Source organism: Anguilla rostrata, chromosome 16 (genome assembly GCF_018555375.3).
Source record: "Anguilla rostrata isolate EN2019 chromosome 16, ASM1855537v3, whole genome shotgun sequence".
NCBI lineage: Eukaryota > Metazoa > Chordata > Actinopteri > Anguilliformes > Anguillidae > Anguilla > Anguilla rostrata.
Genome location: NC_057948.1, coordinates 14,398,407 through 14,424,940, shown reverse-complemented (window position 1 = coordinate 14,424,940; position 26,534 = coordinate 14,398,407). Strand labels below are relative to the sequence as shown.

At 43.1% G+C, this 26,534-nt stretch overlaps 1 protein-coding gene across 2 annotated transcripts; it reads left to right on the top strand.

Annotated features, from left to right (window-relative positions):
• The first annotated feature begins 10,155 nt into the window (after window positions 1–10,155).
• Window positions 10,156–23,787, top strand: LOC135241988 (zinc finger protein basonuclin-1-like). Of its 2 annotated transcripts, none has more exons than XM_064312830.1 (5): window positions 10,156–10,417; window positions 17,335–17,440; window positions 18,200–18,435; window positions 19,302–21,091; window positions 21,384–23,787. In XM_064312830.1, the coding sequence occupies exons 1-5, from the start codon at window positions 10,409–10,411 to the stop codon at window positions 22,093–22,095; spliced, it is 2,853 nt and encodes a 950-aa protein (XP_064168900.1). In that variant the 5' UTR covers window positions 10,156–10,408; the 3' UTR covers window positions 22,096–23,787. The 2 variants fall into 2 exon arrangements, with proteins under 2 accessions (XP_064168900.1, XP_064168901.1); XM_064312831.1 differs by lacking the exon at window positions 10,156–10,417 and adding an exon at window positions 14,220–16,596.
• Window positions 23,788–26,534: the final 2,747 nt, after the last annotated feature.

Sequence of the window (26,534 nt, the reverse complement as noted above, 5' to 3'; positions counted from 1 at the left end):
TGTGGTAGATTCATGGTCACAGAACATTCTGATAATGTAGTAATGAACACTGTAATTAACAGTGATGTAGGTTCAGGCGGAGCTATGCCAGTATAGTAGGAAGCAGTTATTGGGTTTAATCAATCAAAAGCAAACTCAAGTCCTGAAGGTTGCCAATCAGAAGCCAGTTTAGGCCTTGGGAACAAGAAGTGTGGGCTCATCAATCAATGGCATTATTAAGCACTTAAGTACTTAAACTCAACCACAAACCAGCAGGCACTGATGCGCTGTGGCTATCCGTGATTTGAGTTTGATATCACTGGTTCACTTGGACCTACTCAGTGTATGAAAAATTAAACACACTCCAAAAAACTACCGCAAGGTACTGGGTCGCAGGAACATATAAAATAGGAAAAGAAAAGACTCCCCACCCCCCCCATGTTAATTTACTTCTGGGCATAACTGTTTTTAGATATGATATCTGCAACTCTCGGCTCACACAAAAAACTCTCAGGATATGTGTTACTGCATGTTTATCGCCAAATGCTGTCTTAATAAGACAGGGCATCAGTTCTAAACACAGCTTCCAGCTCTTTGCAAGCAAAGCAAGTGGCAGAAATATGTTTCTACCACAACTTTCACATTCACATTCAAAGAAGAATATATTCAGTCCTTAACAGCACATAATTGGTAGTCTAATTTTAAATTCCGATGAGCAATTTTCTCATGAATATCCAGACAGTGTGGGAGTTGAAATGTGGATATTATTTTTTGTGTGGTTTTGATTCACCATACAGAACTTTGAATTGGCTCCCAAGAGTTTTGCACCTTGTCTTGAGTGTTTGATTAGTCTGTGGGTGTCTCTGCTATAAGACGGCAACAAAAAAGCATCTAGCTTGCCAGGGGCATCAGATCAAATTTATAAGTGTAGTGCATTTTATAAACATTTGTCACAATACGCTTTGCAATGGACCCTGGCCTAAACCCCCACACAAGCAAACATAGGGTGACAGTGGCAAGGAAAAACTCCCTAGGTGAGCAACCTTGGGAGTGACCAGACAAACCTTGAAAGGAACCAGACAGGAGTATGCATTTCAGGCAGTGTAAACTTTTATAAAAGACATTGCTCAAGGCTAGAGGATTTGCTCCAACTGCTTAAAGCACTGTTCACATACAACATCTCCACCAACGAAGGTGTTTAATTACAGTCATTATCTTTTGCTGTGAGTCTAGGCAATGTGCAAATCAGAAAGTGAGGTTTATCCTCAGGACAATGGAAGATATTTTCTCTGATCTGGAGAACAGTCATTGCAGGGAGGACACCCTCTATCCACAGTCCGCTTCTTTCAGGAAAGCCCCTGCACCTGGTTTGGTCAGACAGGCAGGTGAGGTTTCAAACTTTTTGTTCAAAATTTTAAAGGTCAATGTTGGTTCCAGTACCACCACTCAGTACTGCACTTTTGTCACATTATCATCCCATTAGCCTGAGCAGCCTGGTTTTCAGTAACTGCATTTCCACAACCTGCCAATGACAGGCAAGTTAGCACACGTTGGAGCTTCTTGCATTTCCAAAGTCACCTCCAGGCTTTGGTAGTTTCTCAGTTATTCTTCTCAAGCCGTCATTTTTGGCTTTTCTAATCCCCATAATCCTCATTTTGCTCCACTGGGGTAAAGAGGTGTGGTTATGGTCAAGGGCAGGGTTCTCACAGGCAGCTTGTTCCAAATATGGAAGTCAAAGGAAGCATGACGCCAACATCAAGGACACATTGTGTGGGATTTGCAAGGAAGCTGTTGGAACCAATGCCACAAAGAAGGAATGAGAGGGTCAGATTTAGAGAGCTATTTTTAGGGAAATCTGCCCATGGTTGATACCTCTACTAGTGCCATAAGGTCTTTAATAACCACTGCAACCACAGACAGATATTTTACTGGATTTTTATTGACCCAGAGGCCAGAGTGACCACTGCTGGCCCACCAATATTACAGTACAAAGAGCGCTCCTGCTCCCTGAGTCGAGAAGAGCAGCTATGTCCCAGTCATTCATTCACCACAGGCATCAGTGGGGCAGAGTGTTCCGCACAAAGACAGCAAGAGGTCTTTTTCCCATCGCAACATTATCCTTTTAAGATTGTTTTGTACACAAATGGTTTTTGTGAGTTATGTTTGCCAATGTTTCATAATCAGTCGTCACTTCTGAATCTCAGAGCATTCAGTGTGCATGTACCGTGCTGGGCTCAGAACAGTTTCCAGCCAAGTTGGAGAGTCATCTCCTTCCATCATCTTCATCATTTCTGTTGTTTAAATTTTTTTTTTTTGGTTTTTTGAGAAGGTACTAACTTATAGTGAGGACTTAAAAAATGGCTTTTTTTAAAAATGGCAACTACTAGCCTTGACTTGCATTGCAGTGACATGCACAAGCCACGCTAATGGCTGAGATGGACGGGCTGAGTTGGGGGCTATGCTTGAGAGACTCCTGGCATGTGTCGGTGCCTGCATTCTTCACCCTTGACTGAAAGCATATGCTTCACACAATTGAGACAGTGTTAGCATGTGTGTCCCGGGCACAGCTTCCCACCACATCTGGCAGTCCCCCCCTTTCAGGTGAATCATCCCCCCTACTGGAGGGTGGCTCACGGCACTGGGACATCTGTGGGGTGGCAGGAAGTGTCTGAATCCGAAGAGACTGTCTGTGTCTCATTTCTTCTTTCTCAGTATAATCTGAACTCACCACAATACTACAATACAGTATCAGTCACATGGTTAAACGTAGAAGGGAACTGATTTATTATATTTTTTATAATAATTATTTTTATTAGTTCTTTTTGATAAAACATTTTTTATGACAGGGATTTCAGATTGTATTGTTTAGCTAAAACACAATCCAAACCAACATGGTGTTCTTATGTCTCCAGTTTTTGCTGGCTGTTTGATTGAGAACAGATCAGGATTATCCTGAAGTGTGTGTTGTTAGTAATTAATTTTTTTTTAAATCTCTGTATGGAGTGAGTATGTCTGTGATCATTAAATGTGTAAATGAAACAATAGAAAGTTATTTCTTGATTTTATATAGGGTAAAATGTGCTAGCTTGTTTGAGACACAATGAACAACTAGTATTCTCACTTAAATATGAATATTTATTTATGTAAATGTGTGTCTTTATGGCTGTATCCACTCAAAGATCCAGCTAAATACTTCATAGATTTATTTTGGGCCAAGATGCTAGTAAACTCTACATTTTCACCTTTAAAAATGTTTTTTCTCTTTCTTTCAAAACAATTGATACATTCAACAAAGTGTTGGCACAATCTATTGGTCAGGATGAAAGACCCAGGGGCTTCTACCTCTATGTAACCATATATATGGTGCCCTCAAAGTGAAGCAGTATGGTACATTGAGTCACTACTCACAAATGCAAATTTTTTAGCATTCAAATGGAAAACTATGAGCTCACAGAGATTTGGTCAATAACGGAACATATTTGGTTTTAATAAAAATCTGGTTTATGAGTCCGGCTTTATGTGTCATCGCTCGGCGCTGCGTTGGAACCACTTGAGAGCCGCTGATTGTTGCGCATGAGCTGTAACTTCTGAAAGGAATGCTGCTTGTGTCTCACATTTCACCTAAGAGGAAAACTAAAAACATTTTCCCCAGCCAGTGCTTCGACAACCATGTTGCATGTCAGACTGTAATAAGCCAACATCGCGCTTGTTCTGTTTAAATACTGAACAGTCACACGGCACAACTGCGGGTGAATGAGTCGTCTGGCAGACTAATGAAGGCAGAACTTTGACTGGAAGCCGGATCTTCAGATGCTCTGGAGAGGAGCTATGGTTGACAGGGTGTGATGTTTTTACTTGAATGTGGGGAGCGGGGACCACCCCGTCCTCAGCCTCTGTGGCCTCCAGGGTTTGCTGGCTGAAACAGACCCCATGACTCCATTTCCTTGCTCATATGGGTCGCAAGGGTTTACACCAGTCTGGGACAATAATCTCTGGCAGATGGAGACATACTGGATTCGAAATGACGTGCAGGCTGCACGGACACCGAGCTTCACTCTCTGTCACATTCTGTTTTATTTTAAAACAAAACATAAATTATGTTGTTTTTTAAGAGTGCTGATGCCACAGAAATTGCTGGTCGGCTTTGCCTGGCTGGCATGTTTTTTGTGAACTGCATTGCCTGGGTTTAAGATGAAATATGATTGTGCATTGAGATACAGAGTATTATAGCAATAATAATGGCACCAACAGACTACATATGAAATATCTGGAATCTTCAGCAAGAAGTGACATTCTTTTGTTATACGATAGATTTAAGAGCAAAACTGTAGACTGGAAAGAAAAACCTTACTGTGTTTTTTTTCTCCAGGCCTTTTATTTGCATAAAGCATAAAAAAACATGTTAGGACTGTAGTATTCAATATTTTCATGCCAATATTATTATTAGTATTAGTAGTAGTAGTAGTAGTAGTAGTAGTAGTAGTAGTAGTAGTAGTATGTATGTATGTGTGCTTAGCAGATTTCTTCATTCTAGCCGCTCATCATATTTTTTTCTACTGGAACACTTGGTTTCAACACTGTTCCTTGATTGGAATGACATTCTATGGTCAAATGAAATCAAAACCATAGCTTTTTGGCCAACACTCCCAGGAAGCTAAGCCATGGTCACAAATGAATTTTTCGACAAAACAATGGTCACAAGCACCCAAACTCACCACACAATTACTGTTCTGTAGCAATAATTTTGGAAGGCATTCTATTTTACTTTACTTCTTTCCATATAGTTCTTTTTCAGGACACCTTCATGTATAAAAGTACGTGTTGCTGCTTTATGCTGAATTATAGGTCACACGGAATGTACATAATAAAAGCAAAGTCTGACACTGTCATGTGAGAAGCAGATCTTAAAAGTCTGCCGGAGGTGACAAGCCAATGGTTCTTACCTGCACAGTGGTGACAGCTTGTCTGTTCCAGTCATAACTCATCTGAATGCATGCTGTTCCACACACCACCACATTCCAATGGGAAATGGCCCTGACATACTCTTAGTACCTACTAGTAGTCAGTCAGTGTGGTTCAATCAGTCTGGTCAGTGGGAGTCAACCAGTGTGTGTCATTCAATGCAATTCAGTCAGTGTGAGTCAGTCAGTGTGGGCAACTCAGTGTCAGCCAGTCTGTACATGCAGCTCAGTGTCAGACAGTTAGCATGGGTCAGTCAGTGTGAGTCAGTCAGTGTGAGCAACTCAGTGTCAGCCAGTCTGTGTGTTTGCTGCTCAGTGTGAGGCAGTTAGCGCGGGTCAGTCAATGTGAGTCAGTTAGTTTGAGTATTTAAGGTGTGGTCGCAGCTGCTTCACTGAGTTCCTCCTGATGGTTCTTCCCAGAACGCCGCAGGCATATCCGCCCCAGTAATGACTCCTCCAGCTCTCTCGGTGTCCCGCTGACAGACTCCAGAAGCTTATCTACCTTTCAAGGCTCCTGGGTCACTCGTTTGTCATTGCGACCTCTCACCTCTGCTGGCCAGCAAGCCGGCAGGAATGTGGGGGATGTTTACCTTGACTGAGAATGACGGTGTCCAGGTGTCAATGTTATTATGCAGCTGGGGGCTAGGAAAGCCAGCACTCCTACCTTACAGTAAAGAGTGTTCAATTTAAAAGATAAACGAAGAAACAAAGTTATATACAGAAATTGTGCAGGCTCAAATATCATCCGCTGCAAAATATGCTGAAGTAACTGTTTGTTCTCTTCAGATATTTAGCCACATTTCAGAATTATAACACAAAACTAATTTTTACAAAACCTGGATAGGTCAAAAGTTGCATGTACTTTTTCATTGCCTTGTTCCCAATAAGTGACAAATCTTCCTTGTCATCATGTGACAAATTCCTTGCAAAGAAATTCCTTCCTAAAAAATTTATACACTCAATGTTATTTGAGAAAGTTCAAAAACAGGTTCATCAACCTCTAAGATAACCACAGACAACCACTCAGATGTGTACAATTTGTTATAAAATAAACAATGAATGCAGAAACCTACAGACTTTCAGTTCTTCACTTTAAGAGGACATGACATGCGATGCTGAGACGGGCTTGTCTCTGCATGTAAACGTGATACGTCCTGTGACACCAGCATGTAGAATTCACCAGAAAGCGAAAGCATGCAGGCATATGTGCACTAATGGTTAAAATATATCAGTGCCTCCCATACTTTCTGATTGCACAACCCTTTATTAAAATGTAGCCAAACAAATGTTCAAATATGTTAATAAACTGTTTTTAATACATGTCAAAACATGTGTATAGTACACAGTAACCAGGGCAATGCAGTTTGTGCGGTGTTTCATTTTACTGGTGTGAATGTCATTGCAAAAACTAAATGAGTCTTTTTCACATTTCATGTCACAACACCACCTCAACCACAACAGTAACCTTGCCAATGAGTCCAGAATTCGAGAACCACTGCAGCTTATGAATAAAATTAGGTATGTAAAGGTTCATAAAATACCTCTCATTTATTTGACCAGCATGAATGTACATAGTTCCACTGAGTTTCCTGATTGTATGACCTCTATTGTCAGGTCCATGGCACAGAGCTCATTGGCCCTGGTTTGTTGTAGTTTGTTGCCAGTTATTTCCATGCAATGCTTGTGCAGCAGAATGACAACAGCCTGACAACAGAGAAAATAATTCTGGGCCATCTATCCTGTCACCTTAGCTTAACCCTAATTCACCCTAACTCAGCGGTGTCTAAAACACAAAAGTTGATGCAGTATTGTCTCCAAACCTACAACTGGGATGAATTCTTTGATGACTTCCCACAGTGCACTTTGGATGGAACTTTGAGCAAGTTGTTCCCCCAGTGCCCAAACCCTATTAAGGGGCCATTAGAAACAGGTGTCAGATATAAAGGGATATGCTTGTAATGTAGCCATTACATGATGCGGGAGCAAATTAGTATAAAAGCTCAGAGCCTGATGTGGGATGTGACTAATCAATACCAGACTACCCTGTGTGGTGCGGGGAAGGAAAAGGCTTATTAATCTCCCTTCTCTCTCCACTCCCCTGCGACCTCATCGCCACACAGCCGGCCAGACAGGAAGTGCTGAGCTGGTAACAGTGTGATGTCATTCCATGTGCATGCTGGTAGGAGAAGAGGGCCTTAGATTCTACATCTTCTGTGAAATGAACCATGAAGACAACTACTTTTTAAAAGACATGGAGGTATGTTTATTTTAAAACCTTTTTTCTGCAAAAGGTAAAAAGAATATGGAGGATAGGTTGGGTGACTTTTAACCAGTTAGTCACATCAATTGAAGGTTTTGTTTTTAGACTGACCTAGCCTTTTCCATTTTCCCTGTGATAAAAACAGGTTTTAAATCATTCTACATGAATTATGTTCTTGATGAACATAGTAAGCACAACCTAATGTATTTCCAAATTTTGGGATTCTTTAGACATGAACTCTCCTCAGGGTTCAGGATCCTCAGTCCCCCTTCATCATTGAGAAGGCATTATCGCAGTCCTAGGGTAATTCACCTCAGTTCTGATACAGCCTATCTGGCATCCAGCTCTGGGACCAGATTTATTTGCCTGTTCAGCCACTCCCTCACTTTTAGGACTTTCTCTGTAATTAAAAGTACTTTCAGTCTTTTGTGGACTTTAGGGCTAAAATACATGTGTATTTTATGTGCTTCAACACTGCAGTCCAGGTAATGTTCACCTGCTAGCAACATTCAACCAAATCAGAGTAAGCAATGACAGTGGGGGTTTCATGGTTGCCAGTTTGTAGACACCATCATGTTCATACAGGAGGGACCATCACACGTATTGCTGAAATTTCAGTAACTTGCACAAAGTGCATTTTAAATTTTAGATTTAGGAACTAGGTAGCATTTCCTTAGCTGCCTCCTCCTGACTTAACATGAGTTACAGCTTTACACATTGCCCTGAGACAAAGAACATGACTCAAGGCTGTGGCTACAAGGAGCATGTGTGAAAACAGCAATTTTACAACTAGCAGCACAGTCCACGCAGGTTCATCCTTTTGTGCACCCTTTAGGTATAAGAAATGCAAAGTTGCAGAACATTTTGGCTACATTTCTTAAGAGGCTAGGGTGTTTTCTGAGCTCAGCCTTATAAAAACATGAACTAAAAAACATGAAAATGAACCTGACATCCTGTATTTTCCCATTCTAGTTTCTACTGCTATACCGAAGGGCTTAATTTTCTGTCCTGTCATTTTATAAGCACACAATTATAAACCCTGCATGCTCACTTCATGCGTATTCTAGATATGCAGTCAAATATTGTATGATAATTCATTCATTTGTAGATTAAACGTGGTCATTTTCAGATTCAGAAAATAGCTGAATTTTTTTTACCGCATCTGCCTAATTATGGATGTCCTGGAGTCAGACAAATCATACCTGTTAAAACTTGCTGGATTTTGAAACCACACCTAAGGGTTTGCATCAGAACTAAAGTGTTTTTGTTCAAGTCGCAGTTGCGCCCTTTTTCAAAGTCATACTCTGAGGACATGTTCCCATTAGCTGTAGATTTCAGAGCTTCCTGCTAAGCACCTTAATCCTGCCCTTAACCCTTTCACCCTCAGAGAGCCCTTGTTGGGCCCAATTACTCCTCTCCTATTGCCTCACATCAGGGAAAATGGGAAGAGGCATTGGGCTTCCCAGATTATTAAAGTCTGCAATCAGAAAACTATTTTGTAACTCTGTAGTAAATTATCTCAAACATTAAGTGGGGAGCTGCTGCCCTATAGTCCAGAATAGAACCTTAACAATGCCAGTACCAGTAGTCACACAGGGTGACCGCAGTCGTCATATGCAGAGCAGTCCTCTGGCATGATGACCATACAGCTTAGCTGTCCAGTAAACAAAAGAAGAGGCTGGCTGCAAATTTCTGCAAATTTACTAGTCTGTAATGGAAAACTAAAAAACAAAATTATTCTTGAATGGAGAGTTTTAAGAGGGGTCTCTCTGCTGTTTCTGTTACAAGATCTGTCGTTATAAATACATTATTACTGTCTTTATAGAAGGTGTTATTATGGCCTTCACAGGTGGAAATATCAATGTAACATCAGACGTAAAGTCTATACAGCCTTACATTTCAAGTTCAATAACTGTCCTAATCATGGAAACAAACAACTTTCCCTTTCTTTGGAAATTAGCTTGCTGATATTGTTTATTCAGCTTTAAAGGTTTAGCATTAACATGTATACCACAACAAAGCTTACTATCACACTAATATACTAGAATATCTTCATATAATATACACCAATGTAATATCATTGCTCATGCTAGATCATGTGACATGCCAGTTACAACAACACAATTTACTGTTTAAAAATATTTTTAAAATCAAAGTACACTCTAAAAAAGAATTAGGTGGTACATGTAACATGAAAGTGGCACAGGAGGTACATATGTAACATGAAAGTGCTATAGGATCAAATTAGAGGGATTTAAGTGATAAAAACAATCCCAGATTGGGAGTGCTGCGCAGAGTGGTGATAGTTAGTTAGTCCAGGTATAGTCTGAAGGGGTGAGTCTTCAGACCACAACGGAACTTAAGTATCACTGATAGCTTGAAGAGATTAGTCCTTATAAACACCCAAAATGCAAGTTCCTACTGACATAAAGTACAACTGGTAAAACTGAACATGCCCAAGGAAGGGGGTGATAATAACACACGTTCATATACACAGACACTTGCACATATATAAAGACACACATCACGTAGACCCACAGATGTCTCCATGTGCGCAGAAAGTCACACACATACACCAGACATCCACCTACACAACCACGCCCCCGCCCCTCCCCTCCCCCCCAACCCACACACACAAAGCCACACATGCAAAAACACACAACACACACACACACAGCCGAGTGTTGGCGGAGTATGGTGAAGTGGCGCATTAAGTAGCCTAGGCTCACTCCAGAGAACATTAAGAAAGCCTCTAGCCTGTGTGATTCCTGTTGATGAAATCTCTGTGAAAGATGAGTGGCCTGCCCTCCCCCAGCCAGCTGTGAGGGCTGCCCTGTTGGGGAGAGGAGGGGGGGCACGCCAGGCCAGGGCTTGCAGGGAGAAGCAGCCCCTGAGGTGAGATGCGACTCTGGAGAAAACACCGGGACTGTGGGAGGATCTGATTCCACTCCCCTGTGCCCAGTTTCAACACAGTGCACATCTTGAGCAGTTTAGATCCCAGACCACAGCGAAAAAGGGAAGGAGGGGGTGGTGTGTGTCACAGAGAGAGAGGGAGAGAGAGAGAGAGAGAGAGAGAGCCGGTGCGCGATGGCATTTCTGGCATAATACTTGTACAGACAGGAGAGCTGAAGCTTGAGGCATTTCTTTTGTAGGACTCACTGGGAATGGCAAGCTGCGCGGTTACCCTGGAAACATCGATTTAAAGAGAATGTCAGAGGTAATTAAAATTTAGTGTTTAAAATGTGCGTTTATATGAACGTAAAGTTGGGAAATTTTGTTACAAGTTACCGTACCGTGGAGCGTCTTCTGCGTTTAAACTAGCGCAAACCTTTCTCATTTGGGAGGTAGCCTATGCTACGCGCAGAATAAGCGGGGGAGTCCGTACCACACGTTTGCCTTTCGAGCACTGTGAATACTTCAGGTCAAAAACTTTAGCATAGGAATCCAGCTCGGTCCACATATAAACAGAAGCCTATTTACTTAACTAATTTTTAGCCTGGTTGTTCATTTCTGCCGGAGTTTCAGTAGGTGATCTCAGGAACTTCATTAGGAGGTTTTTTCTTTTAAACAGTTCGTTAATTCGTTTTGTTCTTTATAGGCAGTACCTGCCTTTTGATGTGCAAAACTCGCACAGGAGCGTCTCACGCAGTGTTGCAGTTGGCCTCAATCTAATAACTGTTGAACTGTAATTTTGAGAGCGCGTCGAAGTTTCTTCGCGATCTTTAGAGCAATAATCGGGGATGGTAGCGTATTCATTAATAGGCCTATCCATTATGGCACTCTGCCGGTCCTGGAGTCCCGTTGTGGCAGTAGAACAACAGATGACTTCCAGGGGTTGGTGCTTGCACTAAAATGCAGGTGATGTGAAGAGACAAGGGGGTGCCAAGCGTGGTTGGTATTTTATCCGACAAAAAAAAAGAACTGCACAAGGGGTAACAAAAACACTATATATATTTTCTCTTGTCAGACAAAATACCAACCAGGCTTGGCACTTCCTTGCCTCTTCAAATCACCTGCATTTTATATATATATATATATATAGAGAGAGAGAGAGAGAGAGAGAGAGAGAGAGAGAGAGAGAGAGAGAGAGTTTAGTTTAGTAGGCAGCTACTGTTGAATAAGTATCTATAATATACATTTTACTTTGACTTCGTAACATCACGTTCAGGGATATGGCAGCAGATACCTGACAGAGTAGGAGAAATACAATGACCAAGAGTGACAAAATAGTATTGACTCAGCAATTACTCTTTTTTTGCGATGCAGGAATTGCATATGTGGTACAGTAAATGAAAAGTTATGTTGTTTTTACCTTTCTTCTTATGCTCCCCTGCATATCTCTCTCTACCTCTGTTTCTCTCGACTTTCGAGAGACAGATGCTTGAGAGAGAGAGAGAGAGAGAGAGAGAGAGAGAGAGAGAGAGATTGAAACAGAACAGCTTCTTTAATGCACTGAGGTACATCAGCTTGAGGGTTGGAGCTTCAGGCTGTTTTGGACCAATTTCAGAGGATATGTCAGCCACATGTAACAACATTGCCCCTTTACATCAGGAAAGGGGCAATCCAAGAGAAGGGGAATTTCATAATGTTTGGCACAAAGCTCTGAGATAAACACTCAGATGCAGCATACTAACTTCTAATTTACTGCTTCTGTTTTTGGCTGCCACCAAACAGGTTGAAGTGGAAGCTGATTAAACTGTAAACTTTTTTTAAAGGCCTAAGCCTATACAGGTAAAGTGGTGCCACTACTTTTGTAGGTTTGTGTTAAAGACAGAAACAAGTGTTTGCCATTTTGATTTGAAAATAACCAATTTCCTGGATCTTTGTTTGAAAAACTCTGAAGCAGAGCATGTACCGCAACCCTTACAGCACCAATGGCAGCAAGTTTGGATTATTATTATCTGACATTATTTTCCGTGGTGCTCATCTTGAGGTGTCTTTGAAGGCTGTCAGAAAATAAATTTCTCTTTTTATTACAAGTACCTTCAGTTCAGCTAATTCTGATCTCGCACTTAGCTGTCTAGAAATTCACTTTGTTCATCACCCCTGTCAGTCTCCCAGCTTTGGAGATGTATGAATCTGAAGTCATTTTTTCCTGTGATGGAACAATGAATCAAAACCTGCATTAAGGACAACGTAGTTCACAAAGGAAGTGACTGTACTGTGGGTAATGGCAGAGGGGTGGGCCCTATTACTCAAACCAATGAATTTTATATCCTGTAAAATTAGTTGAGCCATTTAAGTTGACATTCAGGTCATCCAACCTGGCAATCTTTTCTTGTAAAGCTGCTTGGTTTACATGAACATTTATAAGCATGAGAACGTGTTTTATGCCAGGAAATAATGGAACCGCAATCCATAGATTTCACTGGCTTTGCCGGAGGGCTTGGTCATGGCGCTTCCCCGTTGTGTTCCATGTTCCGTGGTCGGTCAGGTCATTTTGTTGAACAGTTACCGTGGCAGGGCAATAGAGTAATGTGCACGCCACATTCCAGCTCCACCGAGGTCGTTTTCTTCAGCTGTGGCATGAATTTTAAAAGCAGCGTGGGAAAAGGTCGTTATTGATTCCAGCTCTATCCGAGTTTGTTCCATAGAGCAGTCTAGTGGTCCCTCTGTGGTTTCTGGCCCAGGGTGAGGCTGAAGCGGCACTTAGACTGTAGCCTGAGTCTGTATCACTAACCTAGCACTCACTGCTAATTAGCCACACGGGTCGTTCGCAGGATTTACGGTGCGTCCGTTGTATGAAGATGTCTGATTTGTTAAGGAAAAGTGAATCTGCTGTGTCTTCTCAGTGAGTTATGTTTTTGTCTTCTGTTCTTTTTTATTCTCTTTTATTAACACAATAAAACATGAACGATTTATCACCTGTCAACCAGGAAATGATGTTTCCATGGTCCATGCAATTACAATGATGGTAGCGTTATTCTGTCACTCAGCAAAGATATAAAGTCCTTCATGTCTTGTTTTGAAAGGGATGCACATTCTTATAGCCAGCACTCAAATTCAATCAGAATTAAATTCTAAAATAATAAGCCCGCTTCTTCCAGGCTATGCCTGCACTGTACTGATCAGGTCTACTCCATACTCTTACTTTCAGTCCAACAGTAGTCGCTCATATCAATAATTCTTGAAGCACTACCACCATCACCAGATCTATTAAAATGGCCAGATCACACATAGTCTGTGTTTTCAGTCCTGCAGTTTGTAGTTTGTTTGTATTTGGCATCACCATCCTTTATGTCCCACGGTCTCTCTATGTTTCATGGAGTTACGGGTGTTTGTGGAGTTTGGCAGAATCTGAGGCTGCACCCAACACCACACACCCCACACTAGCTGTCAGAAGGTTCAGTCTGACTGGAGAGAGGACATATTTTTGGGTTGTTTCAGTAAGTTTGAGGTTGCAGGAAAACCCTACTGTGTTGATTAGGTGCTTCAGTTCCTCATTCAAAAGAAAGAGACAGACAGCCAAAGAGAGAAAGAGAACACCTCTCCAGTCTCCACACATCTGCATGCCATTTTCCAAGCTGTGGAGTGGCTATGACTGTACTCTGAGTGATAGCAATAACAGTAAAAAAAAATTCTTCCTCGCCACATTTTCTGCATTATAATGGGTTGATGGAGGATGACTGGCTGTTAAACTCATTACTCAACTCTCTCAGCATAAACATTCAGACAGCAGAGAAAAAGGGTACAGTGGCCTCCAAAATTATTCACACCATTGATAAAGATGGGCAAAGAAGGCTGTATAAACAATACGGGGTATTTTGCATGCTAAAATGATGGGAAAGTCAGGATACCATAAAATATGACACAGTAGATTGAGCCTTGTGAAGGGAGAGTGTGCAAAACACTGAAAACAGGGGTGTGAATGATTGTAACAAATATTTTTGGGAAAAATGGTTAAGTCCTTTTCTGTGAGAAATTGTTTCAGTATAAATTAGTAGAATGTTCCCAGTGTATGCAGTATAGAATACACCCATGTTGTTTATTTTATATATCCTTACACTTTTTACCAAGAAGGGTGCCAATAATTTTAGGGCACTGTAAAAATATCTGCAGATTGGCAAACATGTATACATACATTGTATGTCGTATATGGGTGATTTTCCTGAGCTTATATAGGGGCCATTGGAAGTGTGTCCTTACAATGACAGTGTGTTGTTTTTAGATGTTGTGGGAGGCTCTAAATGAGCCAATACGAATGAGCACTTGGCAGTGATTTGCTGATGGAAGCCATTAAGTTAATGGTACTCAATACAATTCACTTTTGTGACAAATGGGTACTGAGTTACCACTGGAGGCTAAGTATCGGTGTCAGAGAATGTGCAACGTCCCAGGCAGCCTGCTTATATCCCAAACCATACATCCAATATGTTCATAACACATTATATTCATACTGAGGAGGGGTTGTTTCTGGTGAGTTCTATCCTACATCTATTCACAAAGAGAGAATAAGCATATTTAAGTTTACACTTACATTTTTGTCATTAGCAGATACTCTTATCCAGAGCAACTTGTACAGCTTACTTTGTGTACATACAATCAATTTATAAAGCTGGATATTTACTGAATCAGTTCAGGTTAAGTACCTTGCTCAAGGATACAACAGCAGTGCCCTATATGGGAATCAAACTACAACATTAGAGAAGCCCTGTTCTCTATCTTTGTGAGTTTATCATTGGTCAGTAGACACATTTCATATTAGGATATTTTTGACGTCATGTATTGTATACTGGAAAATTGAAATGAAAAATGAAAATTATATAGGACCTCATTTTTCAAGAAGTACTTTCACCACAATACTACCATCTCGTCCTTGTATCTTATTTATATCAAAGAAAAACCTGAAGCCGCTAAGCGAAATACTTTGTTTTTCAGTCATGCAGATGAGATGTCCCTTGAAATGACTTGTCACAAGACTTGACAAAGAAGGAAAGACAAACCAGCACAGGATGTCTTCATATTGTTGGCCAAGAGCATGAAGTGAATAGCTAATTGAGGCAAAGCTCCAGTCGGCGGGGGCAGCAGTGGCGATTGCACCTCTCCGTTTCCATCCAAGCTGACTGAGATGCAGATTGAACTCAACAGCTGAGGGGCTGCGTGTGTGTAATGAGACTCCATTAATTGGGCAGTGCTCATTGTTGGCCCCATGACGGTAGGATTTAGAGGCACTAAGCTGCTTTTTTTCATCTCTCTTTATTCTTCTAAATGAAAATCAGGTGGCTGACTTGAGCAGGAAGGTCAAAGTTACAGTATTTCTGCTAATTAAACTCAAGCAGTGGTCAGAGGTCATGTCTGATTAGCAGGGTAAGAGGCCTTGCTTTGTTCAGCTCTTCAGGATCACTCCAGGACCTTCCAAGCATTGAGTCATTACACAGAGCGCTGAACATGCAATATTGATAACCTGGAACAGGCGTAAGAGTGTTGGTACAAATAATTACTAACACAATGTTTAGCTTCTCCCTTTAAAGTGCCTTGTAATCCAGTCTTAAACACAATGTATTCACTCTCTTTTCCTGAATCAGGTTTAGTCTCAATGTTTACTGATAATAGAATGAAGCGATTGATGGAATTTCTTTATGGTCCTAATAGTTGCTAAGGAAGGTGACATACAGATAAACATTTTCCACTGGGGCATTGGTGTTGTATCCTAACACAGGGGCTCTTATCTGGAATTACTTCACAAATTCCTGAAACTTGAGCTGTCAACATGGGCAAGGATGACAGATATCTTATGCGTAAGGCGGAAGCATTCCCATTCTGCTACTCCTTTCACATTATATTACGTTATTTTCGAATTTGACACATGCTCACATCCCGCGTAACTTGCAATATACAACAACAGGGCACTTTAATTTCACAGGAGAAAAGCAAATGAGCATCAAGCTCATAAATTGTGTTGACCTACGTATACATATGCAGCAGTATTTAGTTGTTTGGTCACTTAAATAAGCACCCTGCGGCAGAAGGCGGCCACCTCAATTGAAAAGAAATGCCCTCGGAAGGCCTGAGCAATTTGCGTAGAATTAGCAGAAGTCGTTCGCAAACCCTAAATCCGAAACAGCGCCCACCCCCAGAAGATGCACTTGGATGTAAAACTCCAACTCGCGCAGAACAGAGGAAGCCGGAGCTTATCTACGAGGTGTTGTAGATTGCTGACAATAAAAAGTTGCGACCGCGTCTGTTCAAGCAGCGAGATAGCCCGTAACTTTCGTCTGGCCGCTCGCTGGTCTTCAGCACAGACGGGAAGCACAGGAGCGCCGTGCTGCAGACGTTAAATCAAAGCATTTCTCAGCAGCGACCAGCGATGAGCCCCATTAGGTGAACAAAATCTCTGACTCCCGACTGATAAGTGCCCGAGGCATTGATTTGCGCGAGGAAGCAGTGCTGGAACAGGTGAGTGCGAGGCACGCAGCCGAGCCCTCGTAGTCACAGTAGATACACACAGTGTAAGCTGCCCCGAGCAATCGCAGAGCTTTACGGTCACCGCTCTCCGCCTTCCTCCCCTCAACTTCCTAGAGATTAAAAAATGTATTTACTATGCAGAGGCAGCCAATGGCAATGCTGAACATCATCAATCAAGCAATAATTTCCTTGGAATTATTTTGATCTGTCTCAAGTTATAGAAACATAAACCTCGTTGTTAGATATACTGAAAGATGTTGATCATTAGTGCTTGTGGCAGTATTGGTTAAGTGCCCATTTTCTCGTTGGGTGTGAAGATACAAAGATTCACTTCTCTGCTGAAAATGTTTCCCTATAATGATCTGTGTAAGATAGAAGTGTACATCTGTTCTGGTGGGCTTCCCAGATCAGAGGAGTAAACGGTAAAAAAGAGTGACAAGGATGCTCCCACTCCCTCCACATTTCCTCCAAGGAGACACTTCCAAGTGTGTGATATTGGACTTCGGACCATTATTGCCATTTACAAAAAAAATGCTGTAATTCTAGTTGTGTGAATTGAAACCTGCTGTAAATTGCCCTTTCATTTCCTTTACAACTTCAGCCATGTTAACATTGCTTCAAAACCAGTCTAAAATTATTTTTATGTAATTCCAGACGTATGAACAGTTATTGATTTTTGATTGGTTCTTCTACAACAGCAGTATTCACGACAGTTCTGCTTCTATACAGCAGGCTATATGCTGCACCCTGGGGAGCTGTTCCTGTGAGAGTTTTAAACCTGGGAAGTTAAGACGACGACAGTGTGAACACTGCAAACACGGATGGGTGGCACACGGTACGAGGGACTTCCGCCAGCAAACAGACAACATAATTAGCTGTATTTCTAAATGCCAACAATCTGTCCTTTAACATAGTGTTTTTTTGCTTTGTGTGTGTCTGTGTGCGTGGGTGTATGCTTGCTTCTTTGCATGTGCCTATATGCTTGTATGCGTGTGCTTGCATACATTTGTCCATATTTTTGGATGCGTACATGCTCATGTATGCACTTGCATGTATTTGTTTGTATGTGTGTTTTGTGCTTGCATGCACTTTGTTGCATGTATTTGCACACACATGTGCATGCTTGTACATGTTTGCATGCTTTGTGCATGCATGTGTGTCTGTGTGTGCCTGCACAAAAGTCTGTGTATCCTTTTGTGTGTGTGTTTGTATGGGCATGTATCTCATGTCTGTTTGCATATGTGTGTGTGTGCGTGTGTGTGTGTGTGTGTGTGCATGTGTGTGTGTGTATGTGTGTGGATGTGCGTGTGTGTATGTGTGCGTGTGTGTGTGTGCGTGTGTGTGTATGTGTGCGTGTGTGTGTGTGCATGTGTGTGTATGTGTGCATGTGCGCATATGTGCATGTGTGTGTGTGCGTGTGTGTGTGTATGTGTGCGTGTGCGTGTGTGTGTATGTGTGCGTGTGTGTGTGTGCGTGTGTGTGTATGTGTGCGTGTGTGTGTGTGTGCGTGTGTGTGTGTGTGTGTGTGTGTATGTGTGCGTGTGTGTGTATGTGTGCGTGTGCGTGTGTGTGTGTGTGTATTCCCGTTTGGCAGCTCTCAGTAAGCTGAAGGTGCAGCACCTGTTCCATGGAGGCCAGGTGGAGATCGTCCACTCCAGCGTGGTGTTTGATATCTGCAGCCTGATGCTGTACGGGACGCAGGCTATCCCCGTGCGGCTGAAGATCCTGCTGGACCGGCTCTTCAGCGTGCTCAAGCAGGAGGAGGTCATCCAGATCCTGAATGCACTTGACTGGACTCTACAGGACTACATCCGAGGATATGTGCTGCAGGTGAGTGCTGTCAAACCGCTCACGTACGCCGCCGTTATAAAATATTAACTCATATCTATGGGGAAAGTAAGACCTCCTCTTACAGTACAGTTTTTAATGTTCAGCGAATGTCCCTTGCAGAGAGAAACACAATTGCAAAACCTCTTTTGTAAAGACACGACTTCAGCGCAGACCTGCACTGAGCTGCCTACATGGTAGAGGCTATTAGAAGAGCATGAAATATTCAGGCTGTTGCATTTAATTCATGCGAGCTGCTCTAATACGGAATGTAAAATGGAAATTCCGGACAGGCCGTCAAACGAACGCCACGCGATCAAATATTTATCACAACCGCCGCATGAAAATGCTGCTTGACTTTCAAAGACTTGTAGCACTTGTGCGTAATTAGGGATGGATTGTGGGGGACGCCTGTGCGATCAATGCAAGATCATCCCTCCTTCTGCGAGTGGAAGTCCGCACGCAGTGGGAAAAACCCACATGATTTATACAAGGAGAAATTGAGAAGGAGATCAAACACCGCGCTGCCTCCTTCTCCTTTGCCTCCATGCTCGTGAGCGGCATGAGAATCTCAGCTCCAGGCCTTTCATTCCCCGGTGTGCGAACACTTTCCTGTCTCTCTCATTTAACACAAACGAGGCTGGATGTTTGTTAATGTGAGTTCTTTGACTATGGTCTTGTATTAATATTACTTCTGCAGAATGGCCCTTATCTGGCTATTAAATTACATTACATTGCAACATTGACTTTCTGCTTAGTTTATCTAACCTAATTGTATGCACTGTGTTGCATGTCACACTACAGAACATATGCTAAATTAATACGTTTCATTGTTAATGTAAATGTGGCATTTGGCTTTGCTTTGGCAGGATGTAACTGGCAGAGTCTTGGATCGTTGGGTGATCATGACCCTGGAGGAGGAGATGGCCGCCCTGCAGCAGTTCCTGCGTTTCGGGGAGACCAAATCCATTGTGGAGCTCATGGCGGTTCAGGACAAAGAGAGCCAGACAGTCCTCGTACCCAGCACCAGGACCAGCTCAGGCATCCGGGCGTTCATTGAGAGCAGCGCTCACCGCAGCACTGACCTCCCGCCTGGTCCGCCCGCCTCCAGCAGCATCCATCACTTTGAGAACCTCATCAGCAGCATGGCTTTCCTACTGCCATTTCAGTACCTGAGTTCTCTCCCCGCCCCCTTGCTAGGCTCCACCCCTGGATCCTTCCTGCCTGGTGACCATACCCCCATCCCCACCCTCTCCACTGAGACCAGCCTAGTGGGCTCAAGCTCCGCCACTTTTGACTTGGATGTGGAGAAGAGCAGCAAAGTCCTCGGTGCTGCCACCCCCAAAATGGAGGCTGAGGACATCCCTGCCAGCGACACATACTCGGACGCCCCCTCCACACCTTCCATGACCTCTGAGCTTATGCAGACATCCCCTGAGGGGAAGCTCCACCTACCAGAGCAGGGTGGGGCCCCTGGGGCAGGTGGAGGACTGAAGAAGGGGCGGGTCTTTTGCAGCGCCTGCGAAAAGACGTTCTACGACAAGGGCACGCTGAAGATCCACTACAACGCCGTGCACCTGAAGATCAAGCACCGCTGCACCGTCCAGGGCTGCAACATGGTGTTCAGCTCCCTGCGTAGCCGAAACCGCCACAGCGCCAACCCCAACCCCCGCCTGCACCTGCCTATGAACCGCAACGGGCGCGATCGCGACGTTCGGCCGGCCGCGTACAGCGAGGGAGAGGAGGAGGAGGGCGTGGAGAGCAGGCCGGTCTCCAGCTACGTGGTGAGCAGCTCCGACTCCAGGCTCCAGAGCGTCTTCCCCGCTGCAGGCCACTCCGGGCCGGGCCACGGCGGGATCCTCTTCCCCAACCTGAAGACGGTGCAGCCTGTCCTGCCCTTCTACCGCAGCCTGGTCACACCCGCCGAGCTCGCCAACACCCCCGGGGCCCCGCCCTCCCTGCCCCACATCTCCTCCTCGTCCGTGCCGGCCAACAACGGCCCCGTCGCTGCCGATCCCGTCGCCGACCCCGTGCCGAAGAAGAAGTCCCGCAAGTCCAGCATGCCGGTGAAGATCGAGACAGAGGCAGTGGAGCCGGCCGCAGAGAGCCGCTCGGAACCCTCGCCGTCGCCGCCGCTCGGGCCCGCCGAGCAGCCGGACAGCAGCGGGTCGGCGTGCGAGAAGCCAGAGAGCTGCCACCAGGATGGCGCAGAGCCGCGCAGCGACGAGGACGAGGGGACGAGGGTGCTGCACACCCAGGAGGGGGGTGTGATCACGAGCACGTCGCCCCAGGACCACAAATTAACCAAGCATCGCAGCCTCGTCAGCGACTGTCCTGTCCCGCCCCTGCAGAACAGCACAGAGCCCTGTGAAACTGACACCGCAAAGCAGGACTACAGCACTGCCAGCAGCGGGCTCTTCAGAATTTTAACATTCAGGGACACCCCCAAGCCTGGTGACAGAGAGGACTCCTCCCCCAAAACCAGCCCCTCGTCAGTCCGCGCTGATGGAGGGGAGACCGATCACTGTGAGATCTGCAGCGAGACCTTGCCTGACTCTCATAGCATCAAAACGCATTGCTGTAGTGCCAATGAGCAGGGGATACACAGAAGTGTAGACGGTTGCAACACTACATTTCCCAGCAGCAGGAGCAAAGACAGGTGAGACACCAGCTCCGCCCTCAGTCAGCACAGGTTAAGCCCCTCCCTCAGGCAGCGCAAGTAGAGCCTCGCCCTCAGCCAATGCAGGTGCAGCCACTCCTTCCGCTAGCACAGGTAGCGCCTCGCCCTTAGCCAGCACATGTCCAGCCATGCCTTCAGCAAGCACAGGTAGAGTATGCTGGAGAAAAGAGCTTTGTTCTCACAAAATACTGGAGTGAATGTGTTTTGTAATACAATGTATGTGAAACATGCTGTATTGTCAGAAGGTAATTGTTCATTTTGTAACTTTTAGGCACAACACTAACTTCACCCCACACCCCACGGTGCTGACCAGAGATCCTTGTGGGGCCTCGGACACAGTCAGCCCCGCCCCCTCTGTCTGCAGGGACATGCCCACAAGCCTTCCTCAGGATCCGCCCCTGATCAACCCTACAGGGCAGCTATCTGTGATCTTTAAAGGACACTACAGAATGGGTTTGGTGCACCCCATGAGCACAGCACAGAACAGCCTGGCAGTGCTTGCAGGAGATGATGAAGAGAAGGAAAAGGAGGAGGCTGTGCTGGATCTCAGTGCCACGTCAGCCAGCCAATCAGAGCACCACACGCGGCCGCCCTGGGACTCGGACGGAGACAGCGAAGCAGGCGGGGCCGGGGAGGAGAGCAACGACAGCCAGGAGGGGACGGACCTGCCGCCGAGGGAGGGTCTCACCCCAAACCCGAGCGAAGGTCCAGGGTTCCGGCTGGGCGACGCTCCCATCGCCTGCCCTGCCTGCCAGAAGGTGTACAGTAACAGGAACACGTTCAGGGCCCACTACAAAACCGTGCACCTCAGACTGCTGCACAAGTGCAAAGTGCCCGGGTGCAGCACATCCTTCTCCTCTGTGAGGAGCAGAAACCGGCACAGCCAGAACCCCAACCTGCACCGCAACCTGACCACGACCGCGGCTCACCGCTCGCCACAGCGAGAGCAGCCCTCACACAGCGCTCATGGCTTACTCGCATGAAACGCATGCCAGTACAAAGGCAGGAAACTCCTTCATTACAGACGTGAAGTAAATTTACCTGCATGAACCACATGAACCGAATGGGCCAAACTGTACATATCACATGTGCTACAGTTGTCCGTGCGACAGGTTATGTCTACATGGGTTTTTTTATTCCCCCAAGTGTTTCACTCAATAGGCTAGGACATGGGGCATGGTTTAAACCCTTTAAAGGCAGTACAGTTAGAATGCTTGTCGAAGTTGCTGACATTTGGCTGAATTTCCAATGAAATGAGTAATAGTTAATAGTTAAATGGGTGCAAGAATTCAGTGGAAACTGGAAATTGTGCAAAAAACTGAAAATTCCAGCACTGTTATTGAGCATTCAGTAATTCTTTAAAAGTAGGAGACTCAGGAATACGCAGGCCTAGTTTCCTTTTCTCTATACCTTTAACTTTGGAAATTCATATGGAGGGAAAAAACAATAATTTTATCCATAAATACAATTTGCATGTGTTATAAATATCCTTAATGATTCACATCTGAGCATATGCTATCAGCACCCCTTCCTCTTCCTCATATCCATACACATGATGGTGGGAATGTTACTCACCTTTCTGGTGTGGACCCAATGCCATACTGTGTCTCACAACAACACATTAGAGGCAGAGTATTCTAGCTGATGGAGATATGATTTGATGCGGTCTTGTATCCATTCCCTTATGGAAATGGAATGTGTGTTGTGAATATGTGAAATTATATAAAATATGTATTTCAAGTGCAATATATTGCAATATATTCAATTTATTTCAAAATATTTTCAAATATATTCCATTTCCATTGGAGGATCTCTTCTGCTTGTTTGATTTTGCCATTTTGGAAGGCTAAATTTGACCAAAGATGTACCTTTTCTGAGATGTGTACAACACATATTCCCTTTGGAGGTAAGCAGTATTCAAATTCATATCAGTGTGTGGACTTGGGTTCTGTTCAAGCAAGGAACTGTAAAATTAATGAATGTTTTTTTTTCATTGTTTTATATCAACAAGTAAAAATGAGAATAATAATAGCTGTTAGCATAGTTAACTGTTTCAAGCACTAAAGAACTCAGTATTGTCATCTTTTTTTGTTAGTAAATGAATAATGATAAGGTAGTGTTTTACAAAGAGGGAAATCTGGGCTATAATACCAGATTGACTGATGTTGGAATCCAAATCTAACATGGTGGTCTACAATAATGATATCCATGTCAAAATGGATGCCTCAGTATTAACATGCTATTATACAATGGTTTAACACTGAGCATAACATGGGCCATTGATAAATGTAGCCACAGCATATCTACATTAGTAATATGCTGTATGCAGTGTTGTTGAATGTTGTGCAGGGATGACATAGTCTCATATTTATTGTAGTATTTATGTGACTTTCAATATACTGAAGAGGAAATGTCGTCACTCACCAGTCTAGGAGTCAGGCCAACCTGCCATGCCTCAATTTCCCAAGCATGACTCTGCAGGACACAATTTCCACATCATTCCTGTGATGTCTGTATACTAATCTTGAATTTGGTACATTAATGACATGCAGTACATTCTGTGCATTTACTGTACATTTTGTAACCAGAATAATTTATAACTTGAAAGAAACCAAAAATATTCTACTGTAACAGATACAAGCTTCAAATTTCACGCAATAAATGCTTTTGCTCAAGCTTTTGCTGGTTTCACTTTTTTTTCGTTTGCTAGGCAACACTACTGTAACATGTTTGACTTCAATAAACATACAGGGATAAACAAATATTCCTTTGTTCAATGATGAGGTTTTGGAAGGAGCAAAAGCATTGTGATTTATTAACAGTGTTTATTCCAATTAATTTCCACTCATTTCATTTCCAACTCACTTTCCACTTTCATCCTTTGAAAAAAAAAAAGTTTTATATGCACAAAATATAAATAAAAAAATGGAACGTCACGGCTCCATGTTCGTTACAGATTTTCCATTTGAACTCTTGACTTAGGCTACAAAAAAAAAAAGAAATTCGTGAAAAAGAAATTTCTTACAGTAACAGCTACTAATTTCATCCACTTGACATTTGACACAAAACATAAATACAAACCTGATTTCTATAGTAACCATATACAAGCACATTCCAGCAATGGCCTGCAGCAAGCCAGTTCAATTTGAACAGCCTAAGTAAGTGCTAGTGAAAGATTAATGTCTTGTTCTGCCACAACTAAGATCAGCTCAAAACTAAAAACAATTCAGTGAAGTTGCCTTGAAAATGAGATAATTCTGCACTTTCTTTTTTTACAATGTGCATGCACACATTCACACATGTCCACATGGGAAGACATTGTCTTTTTAAAACTCGGCCAGGAAACAGTGCTGTGAATTGTTTGACGAGCTTTCATTTTATATGAGTGGGCAGGATGAAACCGGCATGTGTTGTTCCTCTCAAAGGCCATCAGTGCTTTACCTGGAACTGGCAGGCATTCCTATCAGGTGGAAACTGACAAAGTACCAAGGAGGTAAGTCCCATACTGGAGACACTAGAATACTGTAGTGCCATCCTACTCAGAACGCTCTACAGCTGAAAGCTTTGCATAACAGACTGGTAAAAATCACCCCACCATTATGATATACATTTTCATATGGACACTTGTCAACACTTGAAAATCAACCTAAAAAGCGAATCCCAACAAGTGGCCATGAGTGTTAATTTAGCATTTGTGGAAAGTAGAAAGCCAACCGCTCTAAATCCCATGGAATTTAATATAATTATTTCTTTGTAAGGTATGTGTATTTCAAAGAAAAATGGATGTGCAATTGTGTAATAGCCTTTCGCTAAATATGTTTGTATGTAAATAAAAATATACAAGAGTCTGGCCCATGTTGCTCTGATGTCACCTAGAGAACTCTGTTGAACATGGGCGGCTTTCTGTAATGTGTATTCATGGACACTGTATTTGCTGTGTTGGGCACTGATCCTGGACAAACAGTTATCCGTTCAATTCTGAATAAGAGCACATGAAGAAGAGAGACCAGATTGTGTAGGGAAACCTCACAAGCTGACCGTTGAGCTTGCCCCCCAGGAGACAGGTGGGCAGCACACAGCACATGGACAGGGTTGCAAGCACACACAAAAAATAACTCAAAAGTATTCAAACAGTAGCACTAAGGCAATGCTCACTTCCCTCACATTCACGTATTAACTGTAATCTGTGCATTCCAACAGCAAGGAAGAAAAAGAGCTTTTAATTTGCACCTTTCATCCATACTATGTTCTATAGCGCTGAACTTAAATCCCACGCGTTGTAGGACTACTTCATTAGCATAACAGAAAGTATGCTATTTCATAGAGAGACTTAATTCTTTCCATTATTGGAAAGTATCATTAAATACAATTGGTAATTTACTGAAGCAAGTCCACATGAATTTTGCCATGCCAGGACGTGACCTTGCAACCCTGAAGTTGTAACAGTTCAGTACCCATTACACCACATTAGTGCAAGTTTGTAGGCTCTATATTAATACTTAAATTAATTTATGTTCACAGATCTATATGCCTTTAAATAATTTTCTTATGAACAGGAATACAAAGAATACACTAACAAAAAAAATGTGCACTAAATAATAAATTTTTATAGTGCACATTTTATAGTGCGCAATAGCGGGGCCAGCCCTATAAACGCGAATGTCTGTGACTGAGTGGCTGAGTGAGTGATGAAGTTACGCCATTGGTCGGCCGGTCCAGCCATATACTAGGTTTTAACCTGGTCTTGTTTAGTTCTTGTTTCACAGAATTCATTGCTGAACAGTTAACTTAAGCACCATCTGCAGGAATCTTAATGAAGTGACCGCAATCCTATGAAATGCTTAGTATTGTGCTATAGCTCCACCTTGTGACAAAATATTATGTTGCAATTTAGACCTCGAGAAACGCCACCTAAGAAATGCATTTCAGATCACAAATTCAGGACAATTGACATGAAGTCAGGGATGTCAGAATCCAGTACAGGATGGCCAGTGTTTTATGCTTTTTGATGTGTTTCAGTGATTCATACCAGTCGTTTACTGGCAGTAGACACCCTGTTCTCAAGGCCTTAGTTGGCTGCTAAAGGAGACCAATATAAAGAAAACCACAAATATCCACAGACACAGTTTGATACCACCGACTTAAGCTGAATTGTGTCATTATAAATGTTTAACAATGGTTTTAATGAATAAATTTGTCATGTTGTTTTAGAGGTTACATTTCAAATTATGTTTAATGAGGCCTACATAAAAAGGTTGATAATGAACCTTAAAAAAAACTGAGCAGTCTAATTATATCATCTAATTATTTATGAAACATGGTAGAGTAGCTAGTAAATAAGGTATGAGTAGTAACAATGTGTATCAGTCTTCAGAAAACACTACAGCACCTTATGAATCCTTTATTAAGAAATAGCTCTACG